Source organism: Brassica rapa, chromosome A06 (genome assembly GCF_000309985.2).
Source record: "Brassica rapa cultivar Chiifu-401-42 chromosome A06, CAAS_Brap_v3.01, whole genome shotgun sequence".
NCBI classification, from domain to species: Eukaryota; Viridiplantae; Streptophyta; class Magnoliopsida; order Brassicales; family Brassicaceae; genus Brassica; species Brassica rapa.
In genome coordinates this window covers 7,029,639-7,054,192 of record NC_024800.2, presented here as the reverse complement: position 1 = coordinate 7,054,192, position 24,554 = coordinate 7,029,639, and the positions used below count along the sequence as shown (strand labels likewise).

At 34.6% G+C, this 24,554-nt stretch overlaps 6 protein-coding genes and 1 long non-coding RNA gene across 8 annotated transcripts; 4 read left to right on the top strand and 3 right to left on the bottom strand.

Annotated features, from left to right (window-relative positions):
- The first annotated feature begins 3,463 nt into the window (after positions 1-3,463).
- Positions 3,464-5,969, top strand: LOC103872548. Of its 2 annotated transcripts, none has more exons than XR_004448860.1 (6): positions 3,464-4,257; positions 4,512-4,564; positions 4,889-4,976; positions 5,065-5,163; positions 5,409-5,541; positions 5,692-5,950. XR_004448860.1 is itself a non-coding variant. In XM_009150970.3 (6 exons), the coding sequence occupies exons 1-6, from the start codon at positions 3,679-3,681 to the stop codon at positions 5,729-5,731; spliced, it is 987 nt and encodes a 328-aa protein (XP_009149218.1). In that variant the 5' UTR covers positions 3,521-3,678; the 3' UTR covers positions 5,732-5,969. The 2 variants fall into 2 exon arrangements, 1 of the variants encoding a protein (XP_009149218.1); XM_009150970.3 differs by having other exon boundaries at positions 3,521-4,257; positions 5,414-5,541; positions 5,692-5,969.
- A 177-nt stretch (positions 5,970-6,146) lies between these two features.
- LOC103872547 (glyoxylate/succinic semialdehyde reductase 2, chloroplastic) lies at positions 6,147-8,587 on the top strand. The gene is made up of 12 exons (XM_009150969.3): positions 6,147-6,407; positions 6,590-6,671; positions 6,801-6,866; positions 6,955-7,030; positions 7,113-7,168; positions 7,260-7,344; positions 7,440-7,500; positions 7,674-7,726; positions 7,812-7,882; positions 7,957-8,029; positions 8,109-8,213; positions 8,298-8,587. Exons 1-12 carry the CDS (start codon positions 6,269-6,271, stop codon positions 8,460-8,462), a joined length of 1,032 nt encoding a protein of 343 aa, XP_009149217.1. The 5' UTR covers positions 6,147-6,268; the 3' UTR covers positions 8,463-8,587.
- Positions 8,588-8,679: 92 nt separating this feature from the next.
- Positions 8,680-10,718, top strand: LOC103872546 (heterogeneous nuclear ribonucleoprotein 1). Its single transcript, XM_009150968.3, has 6 exons — positions 8,680-9,114; positions 9,196-9,236; positions 9,391-9,557; positions 9,626-9,734; positions 9,809-9,978; positions 10,073-10,718. The coding sequence occupies exons 1-6, from the start codon at positions 8,912-8,914 to the stop codon at positions 10,496-10,498; spliced, it is 1,116 nt and encodes a 371-aa protein (XP_009149216.1). The 5' UTR covers positions 8,680-8,911; the 3' UTR covers positions 10,499-10,718.
- Positions 10,538-16,979, bottom strand: LOC103872545 (putative pentatricopeptide repeat-containing protein At1g17630). Its single transcript, XM_033274194.1, has 4 exons — positions 15,446-16,979; positions 11,338-15,296; positions 11,235-11,300; positions 10,538-10,997 (listed from the first exon to the last, which is right to left on the bottom strand). The coding sequence occupies exon 2, from the start codon at positions 13,637-13,639 to the stop codon at positions 11,369-11,371; it is 2,271 nt and encodes a 756-aa protein (XP_033130085.1). The 5' UTR covers positions 13,640-15,296; positions 15,446-16,979; the 3' UTR covers positions 10,538-10,997; positions 11,235-11,300; positions 11,338-11,368.
- Positions 16,980-17,228: 249 nt separating this feature from the next.
- On the bottom strand, positions 17,229-18,394 carry LOC103872544 (NDR1/HIN1-like protein 13). Its single transcript, XM_009150966.3, has one exon. The coding sequence runs from the start codon at positions 18,202-18,204 to the stop codon at positions 17,431-17,433; it is 774 nt and encodes a 257-aa protein (XP_009149214.1). The 5' UTR covers positions 18,205-18,394; the 3' UTR covers positions 17,229-17,430.
- A 491-nt stretch (positions 18,395-18,885) lies between these two features.
- LOC103872543 (TMV resistance protein N) lies at positions 18,886-22,875 on the bottom strand. The gene is made up of 2 exons (XM_009150965.3): positions 22,345-22,875; positions 18,886-21,870 (listed from the first exon to the last, which is right to left on the bottom strand). Exons 1-2 carry the CDS (start codon positions 22,815-22,817, stop codon positions 21,183-21,185), a joined length of 1,161 nt encoding a protein of 386 aa, XP_009149213.1. The 5' UTR covers positions 22,818-22,875; the 3' UTR covers positions 18,886-21,182.
- LOC117126288 lies at positions 22,673-23,897 on the top strand. Its single transcript, XR_004448861.1, has 2 exons — positions 22,673-22,881; positions 22,999-23,897. It is a non-coding gene; the product is annotated as an uncharacterized LOC117126288 (long non-coding RNA).
- Positions 23,898-24,554: the final 657 nt, after the last annotated feature.

Here is a 24,554-nt window from a genome sequence, read left to right as displayed (position 1 = left end):
ATATATTTTAATAATATAAAATTAAAAAAAGAACTAAGATACAAAAATTGTTATCAAATATTTATTATTCATTATAGTTAATTTTCACATATACGTTAATCATATTAGGTAATTTCGTAGCTTTTATTTAAGGAAAGTGCAAAACATTTTTTGGTACGTTATTTATCAATTCGATAGTTAGTTTAATAAAAAGTGTAATATAAGTTAAGATGGACCAACCTATTTTTCTAGGAATAGTATATTTTGCATAGTTATATATTAAATAAGAATTTATAATCATACGGTTCTATGATCGTTCATATCGTTTTATAACAAAATATTTAAATCATCGATAACAAAATTTTCAATCTGAAATCTTTAATAAATTTATAATTTATAAATGTTCTTGAAAATTCATTGAAAGTTTTAATATTAAAATATTTATGTAATCTTATGGTATATAGTGTTTAATATATATATATATATTTTTATTTTATTATTAAATGATATTTTTTACTCATATGGTTTTAAAATCATGTGTATCTTCTTATAATAAAAACTAGATTTTGACCCGCACGCCCGTGCGGGTGTATTTTTTTAAAAAATATGATGCTATTTGTTTTTTATATCACTATTTAGGGTTGGACAAAAAACTCGAATTCGAAGAATCGTACCGATCCCAATCCGAATAAGTAGTACTAAATCCGAACTGGAATTGATTAATTATCCAAATTATTCAAAATTTTGGTAATTGAAGAACTGAAACCTAATCCGATCTGAACCGAAGTATTTTGGGTATTCAAAATAGATTTATATACTTATATATATTAATTATTTTTAGATTTAATATATATAAAAACATCCAGAATATATATGATACTTTTAAGTTCGCATAAATGCTTGAAAATAAATACAAATAATTAAACGTAAATATCTTAAATAGTTAAAAATACTCAAAACTCCAAAATACTTAAATAATTATTAATTCTCTATCCAAATATTTAAATCAAACCTATTTAAATTGGTTATCTTAATCCGAACCAAATCCTCAAAGATCTGAACTGAACACAAAATCCCAAAAAGACCCAAAAACGAACTCGAACTCCCACCCCTAATCACTATTATATATATATATATCCTATATGTATCATCATAGGTTACAAAATATGTGTTATCATATAATTAATTGTATTTTATATGTACCTTCAAATAAGTTTTATTATAATTAATAATATTTTATACGTACTATCATATAAATAATCACATATATTATATTTTAAAATTTAATGTGAAATATAAAAACCATAATTTAAGTTGGTGTTTGAAATTGGACTTTGTATTGTATTTTTATTATATATATTGAAAACATTTTTATAATAGTTATTGGAAAATATGTTAGTAAAAATCAAATTTTGAATATATGTATATTTTTGAATGAATTTTTGATATAAATCAATTTTAAATTATTATTTTGATTTGAATATATATATCAAGTAACATAGACTCATTATTTTTTTAATACAATGTAATTGACTTTTAATTTTTTTAGTAGCATAAACCCTTTTTTTTTTCTAACTTACTACTATCCATGTTTCCAAACAATACTATTTTTAACTACTATTCATATTGCCAAACAATCCTAATGTGTACTTCAATCCTAATGTTTCCAAACAATTCTCATATAACATTGTCATCCATGTTTCCAAACAAACCATATTTTTAAACTGCAATTCATGTTTCCAAACAAACATAATTTGTACTTCAGTTTCCAAACAAACCTAGAGCTTGACCCGCGCGCCCGCGCATGTATTAGTTTTTACGTATTTATACATTGATATTTGTTTTTCGTGATTAGTGCAATATATTTTAGATATGTCTCCATATAACTAATTGTATTCAAAAGATCCAGATCGAATCGGATAATATAATGATTTTTGGTTCAAATATCAGAATCATTTTCAAATACGTTCGTTATTTGAATATTTTTACTTTTCTGTACATCAGAACCAAATTCATACAGACCCGGAAGATCCAACTTGAAACTCACACATAAATTTAAATCCAAACATGGACTAATTTCAAAACCAAAAAAAATCTATACCCGAAAAAATGATGTATACCTAAATGGGTACCCGAATGTCTATGCCTAACAGATTCCGTAAACAAATAAATATATGTATAGATATATATTTATGTGTTTGGCTAAATTAAGTGAAATAGAAAAAATTTTATTTAGTAATATTTTTACAATATTAATAATAATCAATATATGAATATCGATTTGTTTAGATAAGTTTTGGAATTGTAATTAGTTAATTTAAATTAAATTTAAATGCAGTGGTAGAATTCGTATATAAAAAGAAATACAAAAAGGAAGTACCTAAAAAGATATTTCAAAACCCAAAAAATTTTTACCCGAAAGAAACAACCCGTACTTAAATGGATACCCAAATATCTATGCCTAACTGATTCCGTAAACAAATAAAAAAATTATTTTAATGTGTTTGGCTAAATTAAATGAAATAGAAATTTTTTATTTAGTAATATTTGTACAATATTAATAATGATCAATATATGAATATCAATTTGTTTAGATAAGTTTTGGAATTGTAATTAATTAATTTAAATTGATTTTAAATGTAGTGGTAGAATCTGTAAATAAAAAGAAATACAAAAAGAAATACCTAATTTATTATGAATGCAATGACTAAATGTGTAAATAAAAGAAAATACATATACTGCTATTCAAGTTTCCAAACAATTCTCATATAATATTGTCATCCATGTTTCCAAACAAACCATCTTTTTAAACTGCAATTCATGTTTCCAAACAAACCTAATTTGTACTTCAGTTTTAATAATATAGATGTTAAACCATTGATCATTAATTTTTAACATAATAATTTTAATAGTTTTAGTCATTTATTGTCGTTTTTAAAAATTCAAAATATAACATATACGAAAAAATCTAAATTTTATTTTTATAGCTAATTTGATTGTTTAATTTATTTTAATAATATAAAATTAAACAAAAAATGATGGAGGAGATATACATTGTTATCAAATCTTTATTATTAAACTCATTAATTGTCATATATATATTAGTCATTTATGGTAATTCCGTAGGTTTTATTTAAGGAAAGAAAATATCATATCATATCATTATATCATATAGTTTGACCAACTTATGTATCTAACAACATATAAAAATCGAATGTGGACCTACTTATTTTTCAATTGAATTTAATTGACTACCTAATTGAGTGCCACCTATGCATTGGGGCCTCTTTTAATTAATACAAAATTGAGGTTACATCTTTTCAAATGTTTCTCAATTAATATATAAGGGATTTATAAAGTTAGAGTTTTATCTCTTAATATTAAAAAATTATAATTTTGGAAAAATTAATAAATTATAAATAAATACTGTAGTTAAAAAATAATCTTTCTAGTTATATAAAAACTATTATTAATTGATAATGCAGAAATTTTTATTCAATGAAGATTAAAATTTCAACTGTAATCTGATAGTATCGGTAAATTCACAACCAAATTAATGCAACAATTAAACTGAAGTCCAAAATGATTTTAAAAACTTGCCATAAAAATATCCTAAGATACTAAAAGAATAAAAAAGTCCCGTCGTGGCTTTCTCTTTTATCTCTTTCCCTTCCCCTCTGTGATGTACGAAGCACGTTAATGGCGGCTCCGCATTTCACACAAATCGAAACCACAGCATCTTCGCTAAACCCTCTCATGTACTCCTTCCTCTTCTCATGTCTCCTATCTCTCTCCCTCTTCTCATTCATCTCCGCTACCTACTTCCTCCTCAAAGCCTCCCGCCGCAGAGCTGCTCTCTCCAGCCGCAATAAACTCTCATCCCAATCCGAAACCAAACTCGAACCATCGGAGATTTCTGAATCGGCCCATTACCAAACCGGTGAAGATGACGAGACCCGGTTAGCAAAATCGCGTCTTTACGAGTTACTGCTCTGCGATAAGAAGGAGGAGGAAGAGTCTGATTGGGAGGGAGATCAAGAAGTGTCTGCTAAGAAGAGGAAGAGGAAGAAGAGAGGTAAGAAGAAGAAGTCGGAGGTGAGAGGAGGTGGGAATGATGAATCAGGTGGCGATGGGTTGGTTTCGGGTTCGGAAACCAAACCGGAGTTTGTTTGCTTGTATCCTTTTACCTCGTCGAGCAGTGCGACGCAGAGGAAGATCAAGCAGCAGTACGATCATCTTGTCAAGTGCAATAGTGCTAAAGGATTGACCTTAGCTCAGGTTAGCTTCTAAAGGTTATAACTTTTTTAGGATTTGAAGCTTAGATCAAAGTCTGCTAAGACTCTGAATTTCCCTAAAGCAATAGGCTTTTTGTGCATGTTGAACCTCTGTGGCCTTTAGCTTGATGGTGGTGTTAGTTCAATATCATATACTACTTGAGTTGATAAACAACATGATCAGCTTGCTTCCTTATGATCTATCTGAATGATCAATCAGTTTAGATTGATGTTCCTTTGGGTTCTTGGCTTCTGCAGGTTGGGGAGTTTGCTAACTGTTTGATAGAAGCCAAAAATGAATTACAGAACAAGTAAGTTAACACTTCCATCAGTCCATGAGAGGATATCATATACCCCCATCTCTGATCCTTATCATTTGTTCTTCTTACATTTTGAGGACTCAAGATTGTTTCTTGTACGATTAATGTATCTTCACTGAGATGTTCGCTTTTGGGAATATGTTATTGAGAGGTCATAGATGTTCATATGCTGTTGACACCTCGAGAATTAGATTTCTAGATTCATAACAATTGTTAGCTGCTTTGTTCTCTGTGCTTAATCCTAAAGTTGACCTCTGATGGTACCATTTTCTTCCCCAGTGATGATAATTTGAGGCTGATAGTTTTATATTGTAGGTCGGAGGTAATCAAGCGTAAGTTTTCAATAACAAAAGCTCTTCTGTTCAAGGCTGATAGGTCTTCCTTTGACCGAATTCGTCAACAGGTGAATATTAGCTTCATCAGTTCTTGCCTGATTATTTTTCTGTCTTTAAGTTGTTTTTAGGCAGAAAGTAATGTTTGTGTCTCAACAGATTTACAAGCTGGAGATGGAACAAAAAAGAGTACAAGAAGATGCACTTGTATATAACTGGCTCCAACAACAACTAAAACTTTCACCTGCATACAAAAAGGTAATACCAAACTCGATCACTTGTTACTAGTCATTTATGCAGCTGTCAATGGATTCTGTGATCTCTGTAGATTGTATCCGAAACTTCAAGATCTTATAACTGATGCTGTCTAATAGACCAGTAGAGTCTTATTTTTGTTACCTTTTGTATTGGAATCTGTTAGCACAATTCAAACTTCCCTTAGTATTCTGGTTCGTTTTTTTGCTTAACTATAGCTAAAGCCATGAGTACTTTTTTTCTGATAGCGTAGGTTCTTGAGATAAGCGCTTCCATGGAACTCAAAGACAAATTGAGGACAGAGTTAGACAGTCAAGATGATGAAGTTTCAGATATCTCCTTTGAAGAGCTATTGGAACAGGAGAAGAAAGACTCCTTTTGGTTAGTAACTCTCTCTCTCTCAAGCTCATTAGTAAATCTAAATTACTTGCCATTGGAATCTTGCTACATCAGCCTTCCAGATCAAGGCGAATAAACTCATATTCAGGATTGTTCTTAAACCATCTTGTTCTCTCCGGTGTTGGTTTTCAGGCATAAAAATGGAAGATTGCGAACTGGCAGCAGGACATGAACTGGTGATCAAAATTCTTGATGCCCTGCCGTGAGCTCAGCCGGAGAACCAAATCCTTTTTAAGTGCTGTGTATAGAGAATGAGAGAGAGAGAGAGAGTTAAACAGACATAAAAATAGTTTCCTCCATAGGCATACGTTGGTTTCTTTTTCCCTGGGATACATTAGTACATTACCCGGTTATCAAATAGATTTTTCGGTTCGGTTCGGTTTTGAGTTACATAAATACGGTTTATGATATACCAGATTGTAGTGATTGACTGTTAAATCAATTAACCAACCGATAAAATAACAGACTGTAATTAACCAACCTAAAAATCATTTGAGAATCGAGATGGCGTTGTCTTTTGTTTGGTCTTGTTGTCCTTTCGAACACTTCGTGTTTCTGCTGTCGTTTTGTTCCTCAGTAAATATGATAAATAATGAGATATATACAATACGCCTCGAAATGTGAGCCAAGACTATAACTTTACAAACAACACTGGCCACTGACTTGGCTTCCGTTATCTTTTGAATCTTCTTATTCTTCTCCAAGAGCCATGGCTTTGTGCTCCATCTTCTGCCCTCGCATCCCTGTTCGATTCAGACCCAAACCCATTTCTCCTTTCCTCTCAAAACCTTTGTTTCCCCTCTCTTATAGGGTTTACTCTTCCCTGCAACCTACTCCCTCTACCAAAGGTAATTTCTTTTCTTTTTTCTGGTTTATGCCTTCACATGGTGCTCAATTGCCACAAGTCTTGCTGTTTCTCAGAACCATGAGTTGTGTTACCAATGCTAAGAAAGATGTTTGGATCACAATCTCGAATTTCCCCCTTCTGGTTAGTCTTGTGTCTGAAGAATGGCTGTTTTATATATGACAGATGAACTTGGAAGTGTAAGCATTGGGTTTCTGGGTATGGGAATCATGGGTTCTCCTATGGCACAAAACCTCCTCAAAGCTGGGTAACACTTTTTTGCCTTGCATACTTATCATACCTTCAATAAAGGAACAGTTTTTAGACTTTGAGGATAGTGTTATCTGTAAACAATACAATTCACATCAGTTTCTACTTTGGTCTCTTTGGTTGTTAGGTGTGATGTGACTGTGTGGAACCGAACTAAGAGCAAATGTGATCCTCTCGTCGGATTAGGAGCAAAGTAAGATATATCTCCAGTAAAGGTTTTTAAGTTAATGTATAAGCAAAACCTATGCTTAAGAAAGTCTTTTTTTTTTCATGTCTTGCAGATACAAGTCTTCTCCTGAAGAAGTGACTGCAACTTGTGATCTCACATTTGCAATGCTAGCAGATCCTGAGAGTGCAGTGCGTATGTTTCACTTTTGTTTGTTTGTTTGTTTGTTCCACTCCATTTAAAAGACAGAAACGATGTTATGCTTTTTGTCAGATCGATGTTGCCTGTGGAAAGAATGGAGCCGTATCTGGAATTAGCTCAGGAAAAGGGTACCTACCACCTCTACTACTCCTTCGTTAGATTTACCATCTCTACTACACTTGATATAATAAAAAAATGGGACTTGCCTTGCTGATGCAGGTATGTTGATGTCTCAACCGTTGATGCTGCCTCATCCATCTTAATCAGCAAGCAAATAAAGGATACTGGAGCATTGTTTTTAGAGGTAAAGACTCTTTTTAAAAATCTCTGTTTGGAATCATTCAAAAAAAATATTTAGCAAATGTGGTGGCTTCATTCACTGTTAATAATTATTCACAGGCACCAGTTTCTGGTTCCAAAAAGCCTGCAGAAGATGGTCAGCTGATATTCCTCACTGCAGGTTAGCTACCAGCCTATTCCTCACTGAGCTTGTATTTATCTATGGTTATCATCATTTTATACAATTTTACCAGAGTATGTTTCGTTTGCGTTCTGGTTGTCCATGTTAGTCTTGTCTATGTCTTGTAACATATGAAATGATATTTAAGACTACCTGGCGCTTAACAATTTCAGGTGACAAGCTACTATACGAAAAAGCTGCTCCTTTCTTAGACATCATGGGAAAGGTACTCTCTTTCTTGCTTGTGCTTTGCTTCCAGTTATTCTCTCTTCTGTAAATAAACTACTAGTTTGCATATTATATGATCCCAGTCAAGATTCTATTTGGGTGATGTTGGTAATGGAGCAGCAATGAAACTTGTCGTCAACATGATCATGGGAAGGTATATGATTTCACCATCCATGGATTTCATTTCTTGGGAAATTATCAGACTCTCAGTCTCATTCAATCTTGCAGTATGATGGCATCATTCGCCGAGGGAATACTTCTCAGCCAGAAAGTAGGACTTGATCCATATGTACTAGTCGAGGTAAGTCAAAAACACCATCCTTTCAACAGCAAATTTCCCTCTCTAATTTTGCTATTGACATGAGGAAAAACCTCTGCAGGTTGTTTCACAAGGAGCTATCAATGCGCCAATGTACTCACTTAAGGGTCCTTCCATGATCAAGTCAGTGTACCCTACAGCTTTCCCATTGAAGCACCAGCAGAAGGTTTGTTAAACAGTGGTATCTCCTCTTGTTGAGAACTCTCACGAAGACTTGACTCTCAATGATTTGTTTATGCGTGTGATATAGGATATGAGACTTGCACTGGGACTAGCTGAGTCTGTGTCTCAGTCTACTCCAATTGCAGCTGCAGCAAACGAGCTATACAAAGTTGCCAAGTCTTACGGTTTGAGCGATGAAGACTTCTCTGCGGTTATTGAAGCACTGAAAGCTGCAAGATCTCAACAAAGCTAAGCTGCTTAAAAGATTTGTTCTTTCATTTCAGTTGTACCTGAACTAAACAGAGTTTTTCGTTGTTGCATGTAAAGATGTCAACTTTACTGTTAAAAGCGTCAAACACAATTCAACCTTTGATCTCCAGATGTTTGACTAAAAAAAGCGATAAAGAATTGTTTGACCAACGTTGACCACATTAAAAACGGTGTCGTTTTCGAACATTCCGATGATTAAGTTGATAACGCCGAATCAAAAAAATAATTTTGTTCAAAAGAAAAAACTCCTCGTCTGGGCTTGTCGTTCTCCAAGTTCAAAACTTTGAACGTTTTTGATGCCATCGGAACTCTAGATTCTAAGAATCTGAATCGTAGAAAAAAAATATTTACTTGTTATTGTTTGGGTTTCATCGGGAGAAGGAGAAAGTTAAGGTTTTTGTGTGTGTGTTTGATTCACATCTGCAGTGATCGATGGATTATAACTCAGGTCGTGGTTATGGTGATGACTCTTACCATCGTCAGCTACAAGAGGAACAGCTACCACCGTCTGATTATGTAGTGGAGACTGTTGATGACCGGAGTAACGGTGGTGCATCAGCTGTGGATACTGGTGGGATGCAGATGAAGCAATCTAGTGACCATCGTCACTCTTCTTCGTCCATGTGTTCTCCTGGGTTCGTGTTATAAAAGAGTTTATACTTTTTTTTTGTTTTGTTCTTGTCTTAGGATTTTGATGGAAAGTGTTGTTGTGTTAGGAAACTATTCGTTGGTGGAGTTTCTTGGGAAACAACTGAAGGTAACATGTTTCTGTTGTGTCTTTTTCTTTGTCTGAATTGAGCTTAACATGAATGGTTTGTCTTAAATTCTTAACACGTTGGAAGACTCAAAAGGTCTCTCTTGTTCTGTTGGTTTATTTTTCTTTCCGTTTTGATTCCACTTTTGATATTCAGAAAATTTTGGGAAGTACTTTGAGAAGTTTGGAGAAGTTGTGGACTCTGTGATCATGAGAGATAGAATGACTGGAAAGCCAAGGGGGTTTGGGTTTGTGACTTTTGCTGATTCAGCTGTTGCAGAGAAAGTTTTGGAGGAAGAAGAGCATGTAATAGATGACCGCAAGGTAGTTAAAGTTTCTCATTTCTTAACTTGTTGGATGCTTTAGTTAATTAATTCCTACTTATATGTTAGGTTGACCTGAAAAGGACAGTTCCTAGAGGGGACAGGGATACTGATATCAAGGCGGTATCAAAAACTAGGAAGATCTTTGTTGGTGGACTTCCACCATTTTTGGAAGAAGGTAAAAAGGTTTCTCTATGTTCTGTATGTGGTTGTTTACTGTTGCTGATAATGTGGTTTTTTCATATTTTGTAGATGAACTTAAGAAGTATTTTGGTGTATATGGTGACATTATTGAGCATCAGATCGTGTACGATCACCACACTGGAAGGTCAAGAGGGTTCGGTTTTGTAACCTTTCTGGCTGAAGATTCTGTGGACAGACTTTTCTCCGATGGTAAAGTCCATGAGCTTGGTGACAAACAGGTAACCCTCTCTTTTACCTCTTTTGTTTTCAGATTTAAGCTAAAGAACCGTAGTTACTAGTTAGTGATCTTAAGCATTGATTATGACTCAATAGGTCGATATAAAAAGGGCTGAACCAAAGAGAGCCGGGAGAGATAACAGCTTTCGCTCCTATGGCGCTAGTGGCAAGTATGATCCGGAAGATTATCATGGTGGGCAAGCAAATGAAGATTACAATATGTATGGTGGTTATGGCGGTTATGGAGCCTACGCTGGGAACTCCATGGTTAATGCCGCTGGATTTTATGGTTACGGTGGTGGGTATGGCTATGGCTATGGTTATGGCTATGGAGGCCAAATGTTTAACCCTGGCTATGGAGCTGGCGGTTATAGCCATATGGGTGGTGGCTATGGTGTTGCTGCGGCAGCTGCTTATGGAGGTGGAAGAGCTCACGGAGACGGCAACAGTGGCTCGAGCAGTGGCAGAGGAAATGGGACCAATGGTTTAGGGCCGGGTCGATACCATCCTTATCAGAAGTAAGAACTTCAGGCTGCTGCATAGACTTTGTAAAAAGACTTCTTTTTTTGGTTTTATTTTTGAGGAACAGTTAAGACTTGCGAGATAGATTGGGATACTTGTAACCAATTCTTCACATTCAACTGCTGTGAGGGTGGGCCTGCTTGATGCTAAGTATGTTTTATTACAAAAGGTGTTAAACATTATAGTTGGTATTTAAATTATTTCATAAATTTGAAAGTAATGTACTAGTATGATTGAATTTAAAATAATAGTAGAATCTCAGCAATATATCGTTATGCACACCATTATCATTGACTTCGACGCTGATTTGTGTGACCATGAACCAATTGGTGGGTGTTCTAGGATTGTGTGTGATCTTCAATGCCAGGTTGAGCGTTCCAAGGCTGAACTCAACTTGGTTCTGCAGCAGCTCGACATCTTTAGGTAGTACAGGACAGGCAATAGCGTTCTTTAGCTTTGCCTACGATCATCATTTAGCACATCAAAGATAACGCTGTGGACAGTGGCGGAGGCAAGAAAATATTTTGTTGGGGGCATAAATATTAAATGGACTTAAATATAATACTATTTTCTAAAAATTTTAAGTGGGTTTATAGTTTAAACAAAGATATGGGGGCAACAAATTTTTTTGAATGGGGGCATACAGATTAAAATTCAATAACTTACACTAATTTTCAAATTTTTGTTGGGTTCAGTGGCCCCCATCTTGATGCATGTGGCTCCGCCACTGGCTGTGGATTACAGAACCTGCAATACTCTTCACTTTTGAGACTAGTTCGATAAAGGTCTGTATCATTGCCTGATAAGTTCTGTAGATTTGGTGTTTGTTTCTTGTGCATCTTCTCAGTCTGTGCGGGATATACTCATCTATCACGCTTTCCATAAGTCATGATCATCCTCGTAATGATGTCCATCGTGTGTAGGACCTTTCTTCCACATGTGACTAACCAAATCCTCGAGAACCGGGTAGACGCTCGAAAACTCGCTCTGTTCTGATGATCCTGACGAGAATTTGTACACTTTCTTCTTTAACTCAATCCAACTGCTTCCAGAAAGTTTCTTAAGATCCTTTTTCTTCGCCAAGGCCCTAACCTTTGCAGAATCTTCCCATCTTCCGCTAGCAGAGTAAGTGTTAGACAGCAACATATAGCTTCCTGTCTTCTCAGGCTCAAGATCGAAAAGCTGTGATGCTACATCCTCTGCGATGTCCATATTTTTATGCATCCGGCAAGAATTTAATAGAGCTCCCAGCACACAGACGTTGGGCTCCATCGGCATGCTCTTCACAATCTCGCTAGCTTCTTTCAGAAACCCTACACGACCAAGGAGGTCAACAATACATGCATAATGCTCTTGTTGTGGCTCTATTCCAAATCTGTTGCTCATCGAATTGAAAATTTCGCGCCCCTTTTCAACCAGCCCTGCGTGGCTACATGCCGAAAGAACAGCTACCATAGCAATCCCATCAGGATGTAACCCGGATTTTATCATTCTGTCGAACATACTCAGAGCTTTCTCACCAAACCCATGCATACCATAACCTTTGATCATCGAGTTCCATGAGATCAAATCCTTGTCCCTAATTGCTTCAAATACTTGATTCCCCTCACCGAGTGACCCACATTTGCTGTACATATTCACCAACGCATTCTGAACCAGAATGTTATCGCTCATCGAGGTTCTAATCACATGTCCGTGGATCTCTTTCCCCAGATTCAAAGCTGGAAGCTCCGCACAGATGGATAGTATACAACAAATCGTCACTGAATTAGACAAAACTTTCGAAAATTGCATTCGCCGGAAATACTCAAGCGAATCATCTCCTCTTCCTTGCACGTTACACCCCTTGATAATGGAAGTCCATGTAACCACATTAGCCTTGACGTTACAAAAGCCATTCATCTCCTCCAACTCAGTAAACAACGAAAGCGCCTCGTCTAGTTTACCAGCATCCACAAACGATGTTATCAAAGCATTCCAGCTCTCTATACCTTTGTTCCTTATCTGCCTAAACAACTGCTCAGCTTCTTTAACCCTCCCTTGCTTCCCGTACACGTATGTCAACGCGTTCTTCGATGGCAAATACTCTTCAAACCCACCTTTTATAACAAACACATGAACCTTCTCAGCAGTACTAAACGCTCCCAACTCAGCACAGACAGAGAAGAACACAGCAAGAGCTTCGCCGCTAACTGCATTCACACTCATCTTCATAACATCAAAATACTTGATCACATCTTCAAACTTCCCACTCTGAGAATGACAAGACAAAACCGAAGTCCAAGTCACTTCGTCCGGTACAAACTCTTCGCGTTGCATCCATTCAAAAACCCTAACAGCACTTTCACAGTCATGCTCTTGAGAATAACCTGAGATCATGACGTTCCACGATATACGGTTTCTCACAGGCATTTCGACGAACAGCTTGTATGCATCACTCATCCTTCCCGCCTTTGGATACAGGGTGAGCAACTCGTTCGCTACATAGAGATTCTCTAGCAAACCGATCTTAATCACATGACTATGTAAAGCCCTGCACAAACCAAGACGACTTGAGTAACGACAAGCTCGAAGGATCAATGGTAAGATAAACCCGTCCCCAGTGAGACCTCGTTCACGCATTGCATCGTAGAGCTCAAGCGCGTTCTCGTGTTGTCCGTGAGTGACGTTGGATTTTAAAATCGAGTTCCATAAATGTAAATCCGAGTACAGAACAAGCGGAACAGTGTCGAACACGTTACGGGCATCGTGGAGGAAACCGAACCGGGTGTAAACCGAGACGAGTTTCGCAGGTAATGATGACCCGGAACGGTAGATTAGATCGGATAGAAGTAGTTGGGCGTGAACTTGTTGGCATTGCTGAGCTGTCACGCATGATTCAAGAACGAGGTTGAAGTAACGGAAGAGGGATTGATGATCGTAATTATCAGTCGTAAGTGACCAGCATGAGGAAACCGAAACGATCCTCTGAGGATAAGAGATTGGTGTGTATGCACCCGGAGAGGTGTGGAAACAACGATTGCGAAGACGCGAAGGGGTTACTTGAAGACGAAATCGCCAGAAAGAAGGGTGAACCATCAAGTCGAAGAGGGGAACCAAAGGAAAGAAAAAGGAAAATTTTAAAGTTGTGAGAACTTGCATGCTCGACACGTTAAATTAGGCTAATACAATACCCCTCCGTTGTTTGATAGATGCATGTTTTTGAAAGAAAAAAAAAATTAAAAGATATATTTCTGAATTTTAATATATTTTTATTAACCAATAATGATTAATTGTAAACTTCAAAATAATTAGTTGTATTTTTATTTTTTGAATTTTTATTGGTTTAAAATTATATAAAATATATAATCACAAAAACTATACATTTGTAACTAAAATTTAATATCAATACTATTAAATTAGGATCATGACCTATTAATATATGTTGAGTCCAACATAAAAATATACTGCATTTAAAATATAACTGTAAAACATATAATATAATTGCATCGACAAAAACATAACTACCTTCATGTTAAAGGGAAAAAACGTAACCACCCCTATAACCACTTAAACTCCTATTTTATAGGATATGTATATATCAATACATATCAATACGGCAACAAACAACAAATATCAAACTCCTATTTCATACCTAATTATATGGCCAATATACTAAATTTAAATTTATGATCTACAAAATATATTTCTAGAAGTAAATTTAAGATTACTAAAACTATTTAAGTCAATATATTATTATGGAAGTATTATTTATAAAAATATATACTTATGAACAAATCAATTATAAGAAAAGATCTTATGATAGTCAATATGAGGCTTCGGCATCCATCCATGCATGGTGTTCTTCGCTTAATTTTTAGTCTAAACTCTAAAGATGACATGTTTATAATTTAACAGGTTTTAAATAGATTATTCTATTAAATTTTTTTATTAAATGTGATTTTACTTAAAGTTAGTGAAAAACATATTAAACCATATGTATATAGATAAATATATATATATATATATATATATATATTTAACAGAATATTTTAAAAATTATTTTTATCAAACATTTTTCAAAAACTTTCTTCAAATTTTGGTGCTGGTTGGATTTGATATTGGTTTTCAAATTTAACACTTTAAAACCGTTCGAATATATATATATATGTAATGTTTAATAGAATATAATATTTTGATTTTCAAGTTGATTACGAAATATTCTTGACTGATTATATTAGGTAACTAATATGAAAATACAATATGTTGCATACTTCAGGAATAAAGTTTACAAATTATTTTTGATATGCATATAGCATAAATATATAGTTATGCAATTTAACATATTTAATATAGTTACTAAATTAAACTAAACTAAATTAATATAAAACACAAATATGATTACAAAAATATCATAAATATAAAAATTAATAGAAATAAAAAAACAAAAAAATTACAAACCAACAATATACTGCGGATCAAGATCTAAACCAGAAAAATATGATTACAAAGAAACATGTATATGTTGGTTAACTTTTAAATTGCTATTATTTTATAAAATTGATTTTGTCTAAAATTTATACACAAATTTGATTACAAATAAAAACACAAATACAAATACAGAAAAACCCAAATTATAAAACTGAAATTTCTAAAAAAGATAATTAAAACAAAAATATACCCGCCTTTTCAAAGGCGGGTCAAAATCTAGTGTTTTATTAATATGTGTGAAAATTTTAAAAATACATTATTTTGAAACAACGGGTCTTATCTTATTACATCCTTACCTTAAGGTAAAGGTGAACTAAGCATCACAATACTAAAAAGGAGATATAGTGAGCAATTAGGCTGTCCACATCATCAAAAATAATCGACCAATCAGCTCATTTCGTTTTTACACATCAGATGGGCTTCAGTCACATCTAAGCTTCACGTTTTTCTTTCTTTCATTTGCAGTGGATTGGGTACGACAATTAAATAGCACGAGGAGTTTTATTATTAGCCAAGGCGTTTGTGAGTGACTAATAAAAGTCAAACTTGGACATCTAATAGCATGTGGTGGTCACATGTTTTTTCTCCAGTTCTGTGACATTATCATTTTGATTCTACACACTTATTGACATTATAATTGTAGAAATAAGCTTTTCTAGTATAATATATTTGGTTTTACTATCTACCACTTATATGAAAGTTCTCGTTTAGAGCATCTTCGTCCCCACTCTATAATTTACTGCAAAATAGAGTGAAAAATAGAATAGTGAAGAATAAAAAAGTGATTACTCCATAAATTGAATTTTTTTTTATTTTTTGTTCATACTCCATTTACGATTTCATTTTTAGAGTAAATTATGGAGTGGAGATGGAGATGTCCTTAAATATATAATTTGCCGTCAAAGAAATATATATAATTTTTCGATGAAATTTGATATTTATTGATCAATAGCACATTTAACTCAATATAATACATTAATACCTGTATGGAAGAATAAGAAAATATAGTTGTGTAGAAAACTGAAAGAATAAATATTTTTTGTTGCTGCCATCATGGATTTTATAGTTTTACAACTAAAATAGTCTCTTCTTTTTGTGTGGAGATATTCACCAAAATAAATTAGTTCTTGTGAATAGAAATTTTAGACTGGTTTGTAGTTTCTTTAAACCCAAAATATTTACTAAAACATTGTGATTGGTCCATAAGGTAAAATTCTTCTAGCACTTTTATGTGCACCTATTCCCTTCGCACTCTGATATTATATTCATAAGTTCATAACTGATTAAACTAACCAACTCAAAATAAAAAAATTGGTTTCCTGAGTTGATATAAGAAGATTTTGCAACTGCTTTATTTTTTATATATTATTTTGTGGAAAACGAACAAATTCCATCACATGTTAGTCGTCGTTTTACACCATAACACCTAATCTCTTTTTTGTTGTTGATAATTACATAAGACCTGCTTTTCAATCATGATTCATCGTAGCTTTGCTTGTGCTTGTTAAAGTTGAATCGAACATATTCACCAACACCTTCTAGACCTTATCACTTACTTTGTGCCCACATTTTATTAATAAACATACACCACCCAACAGACCTGGAGATTAATAATAGACACCAATTATATACATTCGTTGTGAAGCAATAGTTGATAGGTTCTTAATATGGGTATGTTTATGAGTATATTCTCATACACACATGGACCACATGGCAGGCTCAATTAATTGTTACAACTAAGAGTAGCTCGGCTTAATTGTCTACTTAAGAGATTAAGGGGATGATTGGTTGAGGCTGTAGATGCTCTGGACAGCCAAAATTTAGTCTACAGCTATATATGTCAACCAATCGAGCTTTGCTTTCCTTAAAAAACTCACAGCAAAAAAATCTCTGAAAAATCAAAATATGGCTGTAGAGAGCTTTATTTTGAGAGCAAAAAATTAGTGCTTTAGAAATCTACAGCAATGAAAGCTACAGCAAATAAATCTACAGATTAAATTCTACAGCAAAAAATATAAAGCTACAGCACTTACCAATCATCCACTAACTGTCCATAGCACTTGCAGAAGTTATAGTAGTCGTCACATCACTTGCATTATTACCCCCATATTAATTAATTAAATAAGCATGCTGCGTTTTCTTCTCGCTTTTCTTTTGTTCTTTGTGCCCTAGATGACCCTCTCTTAATCAAATTCGAACAGTAACAATAACTATAATCAACTGATTAAACTTCTTTTGTTTAACAAATCAAACATTTTTCACAAAATAATAGAAAACAGTGAAGCTCAGACCGAACACAAATATATTATATATCTCATTTACATAAACCAAAAAATAAAGTCTTACGGGAATCGAAGAACTGTATATGAAATCAAATTAAGAAGAAAACGAAAATTGAAACAATGGAAAGATGAGAAAAAAAACTACGAACGTGAATTACATTTCCTTTTTTACCCCAACGGTTAAAAAGTAAATTTCCAGATCTTGATCCTAAGATCAACCTTACACTTCGCGCCCGAGGTAGCAGCCGTCGTCGCCTTCTTCCCCGACGGAGCCGCCGCTTTAATCCCTTCGCAAGTAACCCTAATCCCCGACTTAGGGCTTTTCACAGATCCCATCTTCACCTTCACCTTCGTATCAAGAACAATCTTAACCGCCACCGCTTTCTTCGCCTTCAGCTCCCCCTTGAGCTTCCCCGCCGACAGCTCATCAAGATCTCCCGGAGGACTCCCGATCGTCGATTTCAGCAGAGTCGTGTTCTTCTTCCCGTGGACAAACGACGGGATCGAGCCTTTACCGATGACGACGTCATCGTCTCCGGGAGAGGTTTTGTAGACCGTGATGTCGGTGACGTCGTAGTTGAACCCGACGTTCTTGTTGGGGTTCTTGGCGATGACGGAGAGGGAGATGGCGGTGGCGAGGTGGTTGGCGGAGGTGAAGTTGAGAGAGGAGACTTTGAGGGAAGAGACGGTGAAGCTCGGGCGTTGAGGACGGTAGATTAGGTACACGACGGCGGACGCGGCGGCGGCGGCGGCGATCAGGAGGAGGATCACGAATATCGTCCAGCAGCAGCAGCGGCAGCAGCATCCGCGGCTGTGCATGCGGCGGCGGGAGGCTGGTTGACGGTAAGCGGGGCGGTTAGCGTTGTAGAGCTGAGCTTTGTTCGCCGGGAAAGTGGGGTTGGCGGTGGCTGCGCCGGGAGGTTTCGACGCCGGGTAAACTCTGTCGTCTGTCATGTCGGAGATTCGAGGAGAAGAGAGAGAGAGAGAGATGAAAAGAGTGGTTGAAATGTAATGGCGTTTTAAATGGTTGGGGGAGAGTTACAGTGAAGCTTTTTTCTTCTAATGGCTGATTAGTTTAATAATGAAAGTGGTGGAGAATGAGAGAGGAAGCGATGGAAAAAAAGCGACGGAGACCGACAAAGAGAGTGACAGCTCAACGCGGGAAGATGGTGCTTACGCGCGTCGCATGAGCGCGTTCGTGTCACGCTTTTCGGGAGTAAGTAAACGGTGCTATGGCTGCAACTGGAATGTATGTTTTTGGAATAAAAACTTCCGGAATGCTTAATTCCTATGCATTCCAAAAATTGTTCACCATTTACAAAAGAAAAATGGAAAGGGTATTCCATTCAATTCCACATCATTCCATATTATTCCAAATAAAATTTTAACTATCATTTGAAAAATCATTCCAAATCAAAAATGTTCATGAACAAATGGAATACTGATTCCATTCCACAAAATTCCATAAATAGTGATTCCTATCATTCCATATGTTCCTTTTATTTGTCACCAGTTACACCCTATGTTGTTCAAAAAAAAAAAGTAGACGGTGCTAAAAAAGTCACGAGGGTTCCAGTTGTTATTTGCTAAGCATTTTTGGTGACATTATTTAATACGTACATATTTTGTAGTCCGTTTTTTTTTTTTTGAAGATATATTTTGTGGTCCGTTTTAATCGTGATATGTCTATTTACAGCAATATATTGCTAAATTAGTAGAGTATATCACATATTTACATTTTCAAAATGACAAAAGATAGAAGAGTTTATTTTTTAAAATGTAGAAACAAAATTTTGAGTTGAAACGTGAAATCGTACACCAAACATAATTGCCTTTGTATTGAAGCAAAGATATATGAAAGTTCCTTTCCAAATTTAAAAAAGAACTGATGCTTAGTCCCTTTCTCATTTAGATCTTATTTAAAGCAAGCAATTTCATATATTTAAGCAATGTGAAAAGAAGTTTTTATATGGGGTTTTCGGATATACGTACATATATGTAAATACGTGATGAGAAAAAGAATCCTTTTTAGTTTCAAAAAAACAAACAAAATATTGCATATTATCCGCACGCACTATCACATACGTTTAGCATGGAGCAACATTGCATATGCATGTGATATGAATCATATGATTGATTTCTTCCTTTACTATTACGAAATGTAAGAAAACTTGCATGCCTTATGTTGGTTTGAAATTTTGTAGCAAGATTATATACAGAACAATGTGCCTAGTTAAGAAAAAAAAGAAGGTAATAATAATATTGAAGCCAACTTACCATATGACTATTGAGGATTTAAGTTATTAGTCAACGGTATACGCTTACTTTTTTACATTCACTAGTAAGTAGTAACACACACAAAAGGGAGAAAGCCCATGTTCATTGGTTACTTTCTTCCATAACTCAAATAACAATTTGTTATTAACAAATCAGATCAGACTTATTAACCCGTTTCTTGGCATTGTTGCCCCTGAGTTTACTCTTCCATGTCGTACGTATAAGAAACTGGCGTACCTCTTGAGGCTTAACCTTTTTACTTCCGTTTGATCTCAATTTCCTAGTGTTTGTAGTTTCCTTGATCCAACCGAGTTTCCTAATGTTTGTAGTTTCTTTAATCAGGGGCGGCCAGTGCGACCGCCCCGGAGCCTAGTCTAAACTGTAATAATATTAGGGGTCTTAATTCTTAAAATTAGCATATTTGATCCAGAGTTAAGACAGCATAAAAACATGAAATTTCTACTTATCTAGTTAAAATACCTAATAGAAATGTGTATTGTTGTGATGATTGAGTCAAAAAGTTCTTAGTTACAAAACTAGCCAATTGTAGGGTTCTAACAAAAATTTTGCTCAAGAGCCTTTGGTAATAGTGAGCCGGCCCTGTCCCTAATCCAACCGGAACGGTAAGCCCTGTAACGTTAACGTAATGACACAAGTGACTACAATAATTTGACATTCCTATTCAGAAGTAATAAGCAATTGTCATGTCCTCAATTCTTTATGAATCTCTTACAAAAAAAAAAACAAATCTTTACGAATCTCATGTCTGAACCCCCTTAGGGAACTGAAAGCTACATAGAAACAGAGAAATGCAAACGTTTAGAAGCGCTTGCTTTGTGTGGAAACTGAGTAAACAAAAGAGATTGTGAAATATATTACAGGAGCTAGAATTCAGAACACTTATAAAATCTCTCCTCGTTTGAATTCGTTATTGTTAAAGGAAAGAGAAGATATGAAACATTAGCTCCACCTGGATCTGCTACCTCAAGGTACATGGAGCAACCATTAAATGGTGAGAAATTTGGAAACAAGATTGTCGAAATTCAGAATCATAATAATGTACTTTAGTAATTTATAATGCAACTTGTTTCATTAGATCTTTCGCTTTTTTTGTGAGTGATTATCTGAAAACTGGTTAAGTAGTAGCATCTATGTTGATTGATACTGTACACTAACGTTTGTGTTTTAGAAAAAAAAAACAAAACAAGAAAATCACACAATGAATTTCTTTATTGATCAAATATTTGTACATCAAGAAATTCCTAAACAGAGCGAAAAATTAGTCTGTAAAAGGTAGCGACTACAAAGTGAAGTACACAAACACTCAATTCTTTGGACTACAAGTTATTACCCTCTGGTCCTTTTTACACAATATGCTGGGTTCTCTGATGATGTAATCACAAAGACAAACGCAGAGTATAACAGTGAGGAATGAAGGGAGAGAGAGTGCCCAATGATTCCTTATTCCAAGACAGAGAAGCTCAAAGACTAAAACAACAGAGCTTTCCGTGGCTTGTTATTGGATCAACCGTGGATATCTACTTCTTTGTACACTAGCAACTATATACAGAAGCCACAAGCAACTCCTAATTCTAATAGGTATAATAAGCAAAGAGCTCACATCTATTAAGTGACTCTAAGACGAACCTAACCATTCAAGAATCATAAACAGAGTTACCAGAAGACTCAGTCACCGATAAGGTTGAAAACATCTCAGAATCAACATAAAGGTCTCTCTCTCTAAAAGCGGACTGACGAAAGAGTTGACGAACTTCAAAGCATCTCAAGCACTCAACTTCATACACAACCTTTATCCCAAACCCAACAAGAAGCTGTTTGTCATGTGTAGTAATAATAACTATACTACCAGGACCAAAGCAGTTAAAGTCATCTGCAAGAGCATCTAACTGCTCCAGTTTATCAACATTGTTAGCCACAAGTAGAACTTTCTGACTCATGAGCCTCGTTCTGATCAATCCAGAGGTTTTCATGGTCGAGTAACCTCCTTGGATCCTTATTAGAAACTCTTCTCTAAGATTCGACATTTGACAGTCTTGAGGAATCCCTTTAACGTTTTCGAGAAAGCATTTGCTTTGGAACTTCTTGTGGATTTTCTTGTAGACGAATCTAGCTAGAGCTGATCTTACACTGCTTCCCCTTGCCCATATTCCAATAAGTCTCACACCTTCATTAGAATTTAAACCTAACAATGGATACAGCTCTTTCATGTGTGCATCAATCCCAAGCTGGTTATTGAGACCATCACTTGATGGTGTTGCAGAGAGTAACAGCATGTTGGATATTCTCTTAATAATCTCATCGACTAGCTTCGAGTCATCATCACTGAAACAGGGAGAAAACGAAAATTAGATGGTTAAACATATTAATTATTTTAATCTTATATCTAAAATAACAAAAAATTATTTATCTAAAAATACCCAAAATATCAAAAGTATCTAAAATAAAATATCTGAAAATAGCTACAAATATTGAAAATACCTGAAATACATATGGGTCATGTACCTAAATATCCAAATGAATCACTTTTCTTGTTTATTTTAGATATTTGATAAGATCTTCTTCCAATTTAAATGTTGAATATTATTTTTATTTTTAGATTTTGAAAATTTAATAAATATTTTAAGTTTTAAATATTTTATATAATTTAAATAGATATTGGAACTCCAACCGATCTGAACCTTAATCAAACTGAAATTTATAACTACTAAAATATGACTTAATTAAATCTCTAGCAAGAAACCTGAAACCCGAATAGATTCGGTCCGACTTGTGAAAGATAACATGATATGAAAGTACCAATCACGAGAGCAATGGCCAGAGATACTAGCCAAGTTGGTCAAAGCTTGCCTCCATGACACAACAGTCTCATGATTCTCCCTCCCTTCATGTTTTGTAAACTGTTCAGCCACTTTTTCTATCTGTCTCCTTACATGAGAAGGCTCAACGTTGTAGAAGATGGGCATGACGGTGAGCGAACCTTGTTTCTCGACGTCCATGATCTTGACTAGCTCATGGAGACACCAGGGGGAGGCAGGATATTTCTTGGAAACAACCACGACGGCGATCTTGGAACCCTCGATGGCCAAAAGGAGGTCTGAAGAGATACGACGTCCACTCTTGAGTTCAACGTCGTCTTTGAAAGTTCGAATACTCATTCGGATGAGTTCTTTGTAGAGAAAGCTGATGAAGATTCTGCGAGTGTCTTTGCCTCTGAAACTCAGAAAGACATCGAACTTTTGTGGAGTAGTAGAAGAAGACGGTGAAAACATTGGATTCGAGCACAAGTAAGCATTGATCTTTTACTTTAAAACTTTAGAAGATGATTGTAGATTTGTGTATTGTATGTGCTTGCTTTATTAGAAAGCCAATGGCTAAGTATATATACAACACGAGAAGGATCGCAATCTCAATCTCACTAACAGATTTGGACTTATCTATCTAGGAATATAGACTAGGTAATTAGATAATATATATAACTTGAGGTTCGCATTTTTTTTTAATTACAAAGAACAAAAATACTGAGACATTTCCAAGAAAATGCTGAGAATTTGCCAAGAAAATGTTTTAAAAAGTCATGAAACAGAACGGGTCCAAAGATGAAAATCTCCATATACATCAACCAATATTTGAGTTACCGGTCCACGTGTTTTGCTTGATGTATGTTACATATGTAATGCAAATTCTAAGTTTATAAAATCATTATATAGATACCTAACCATTTGAAAATTGTATAAGTATGTATTTATATTATAAAGTTGTGACGAATTATTAACGTTTGCAATATAAACGTGCAATCGTAAGTAAGACAGGCGCGGAAAAAACGGTAGGGTGACGGTTGTGCCTCATCAAACAGAAAAACTGTCTGTGGTCGGTGCATAATTGATAAAGTTTTTAATATTACAACTTATGAATTAAGGTCAGTAACGTAGAGGATTTAACAACAATCGAACTGACTTTTTCTTGAATATGATATCTAACAGAATATTAATTTCGATATTGCAGATAGTTTGATAGAAAAGTGTTGACGTTAAGACTTAGAAAGTAAATAAAAGGTTAATCTGTTGGTGCAACAAATGAAAGCAGATGAAAACATAAAATGTTAATGAAACACTCACACCTCCTTTGGAGTTGGAGTTTCTTACAACCTTGGATACAGAAAATAACCATTGAGAATGTAGTTTCGGCCGTGACATGATCGATTATCACCACAAGCATGACGTCGCAAGCAGAGCCGTCGAAATGAAAAAGGCATTTGCTTCAGCCTCCAGAGAATAAGAAAATTACATAACACCTTGTCATCACTAATCTGTATGACTAGGAATATTAAGACATAAAATGAAGATTATTAAGAATTTTGCTTTAGATTCATGAATAGTCTCTCTGTTTTGACTATTTATACTGGGGTATTTACATGTAATATATGGAAAAGAAAAACAATGTGGTCCACAGGTTATATTACTTGTTTTAGTGCAACCAATATGGGATTAAATGTTTTCATAGAAATAAATTCCTTAAAATGTGATTTTTGAAGAGGAAATAAACAGTGAAAATAATCCCTAAACCCTAACGTCGTCAGCAAATCCCTAAATCCTAAATCCTAATCCCTAAACCCTAAATTACTACTATTTTTTTACTTTTTAATTTAAAACCATAATATAATTTTTTGACCTTTTAATTTTAAAAACATAATATAATTTGACAATATCTTGTTTCTTTTTTTAAAAGATATCAAATATAAAATAACACAATCATATTGGTTGGTAAACTTAGCGGTTCACCATATGGAGTGAACCCAAGAATAAGTCAAAAATAATAATAACACAACCAATAAGATTGTGTTATTTCATATTCAATATCTTTTTAAAAAAGAAAAAAATATTGTCAAGTTATATTATATTTTTAAAATAAAATGAAAGTAAAAATAAAATAAATAAACATAATAGTAGTTACAAAAAAAATATTTTTAACGTCGTTAGCAAAACATTAAATCCTAAACCCTAAACCCT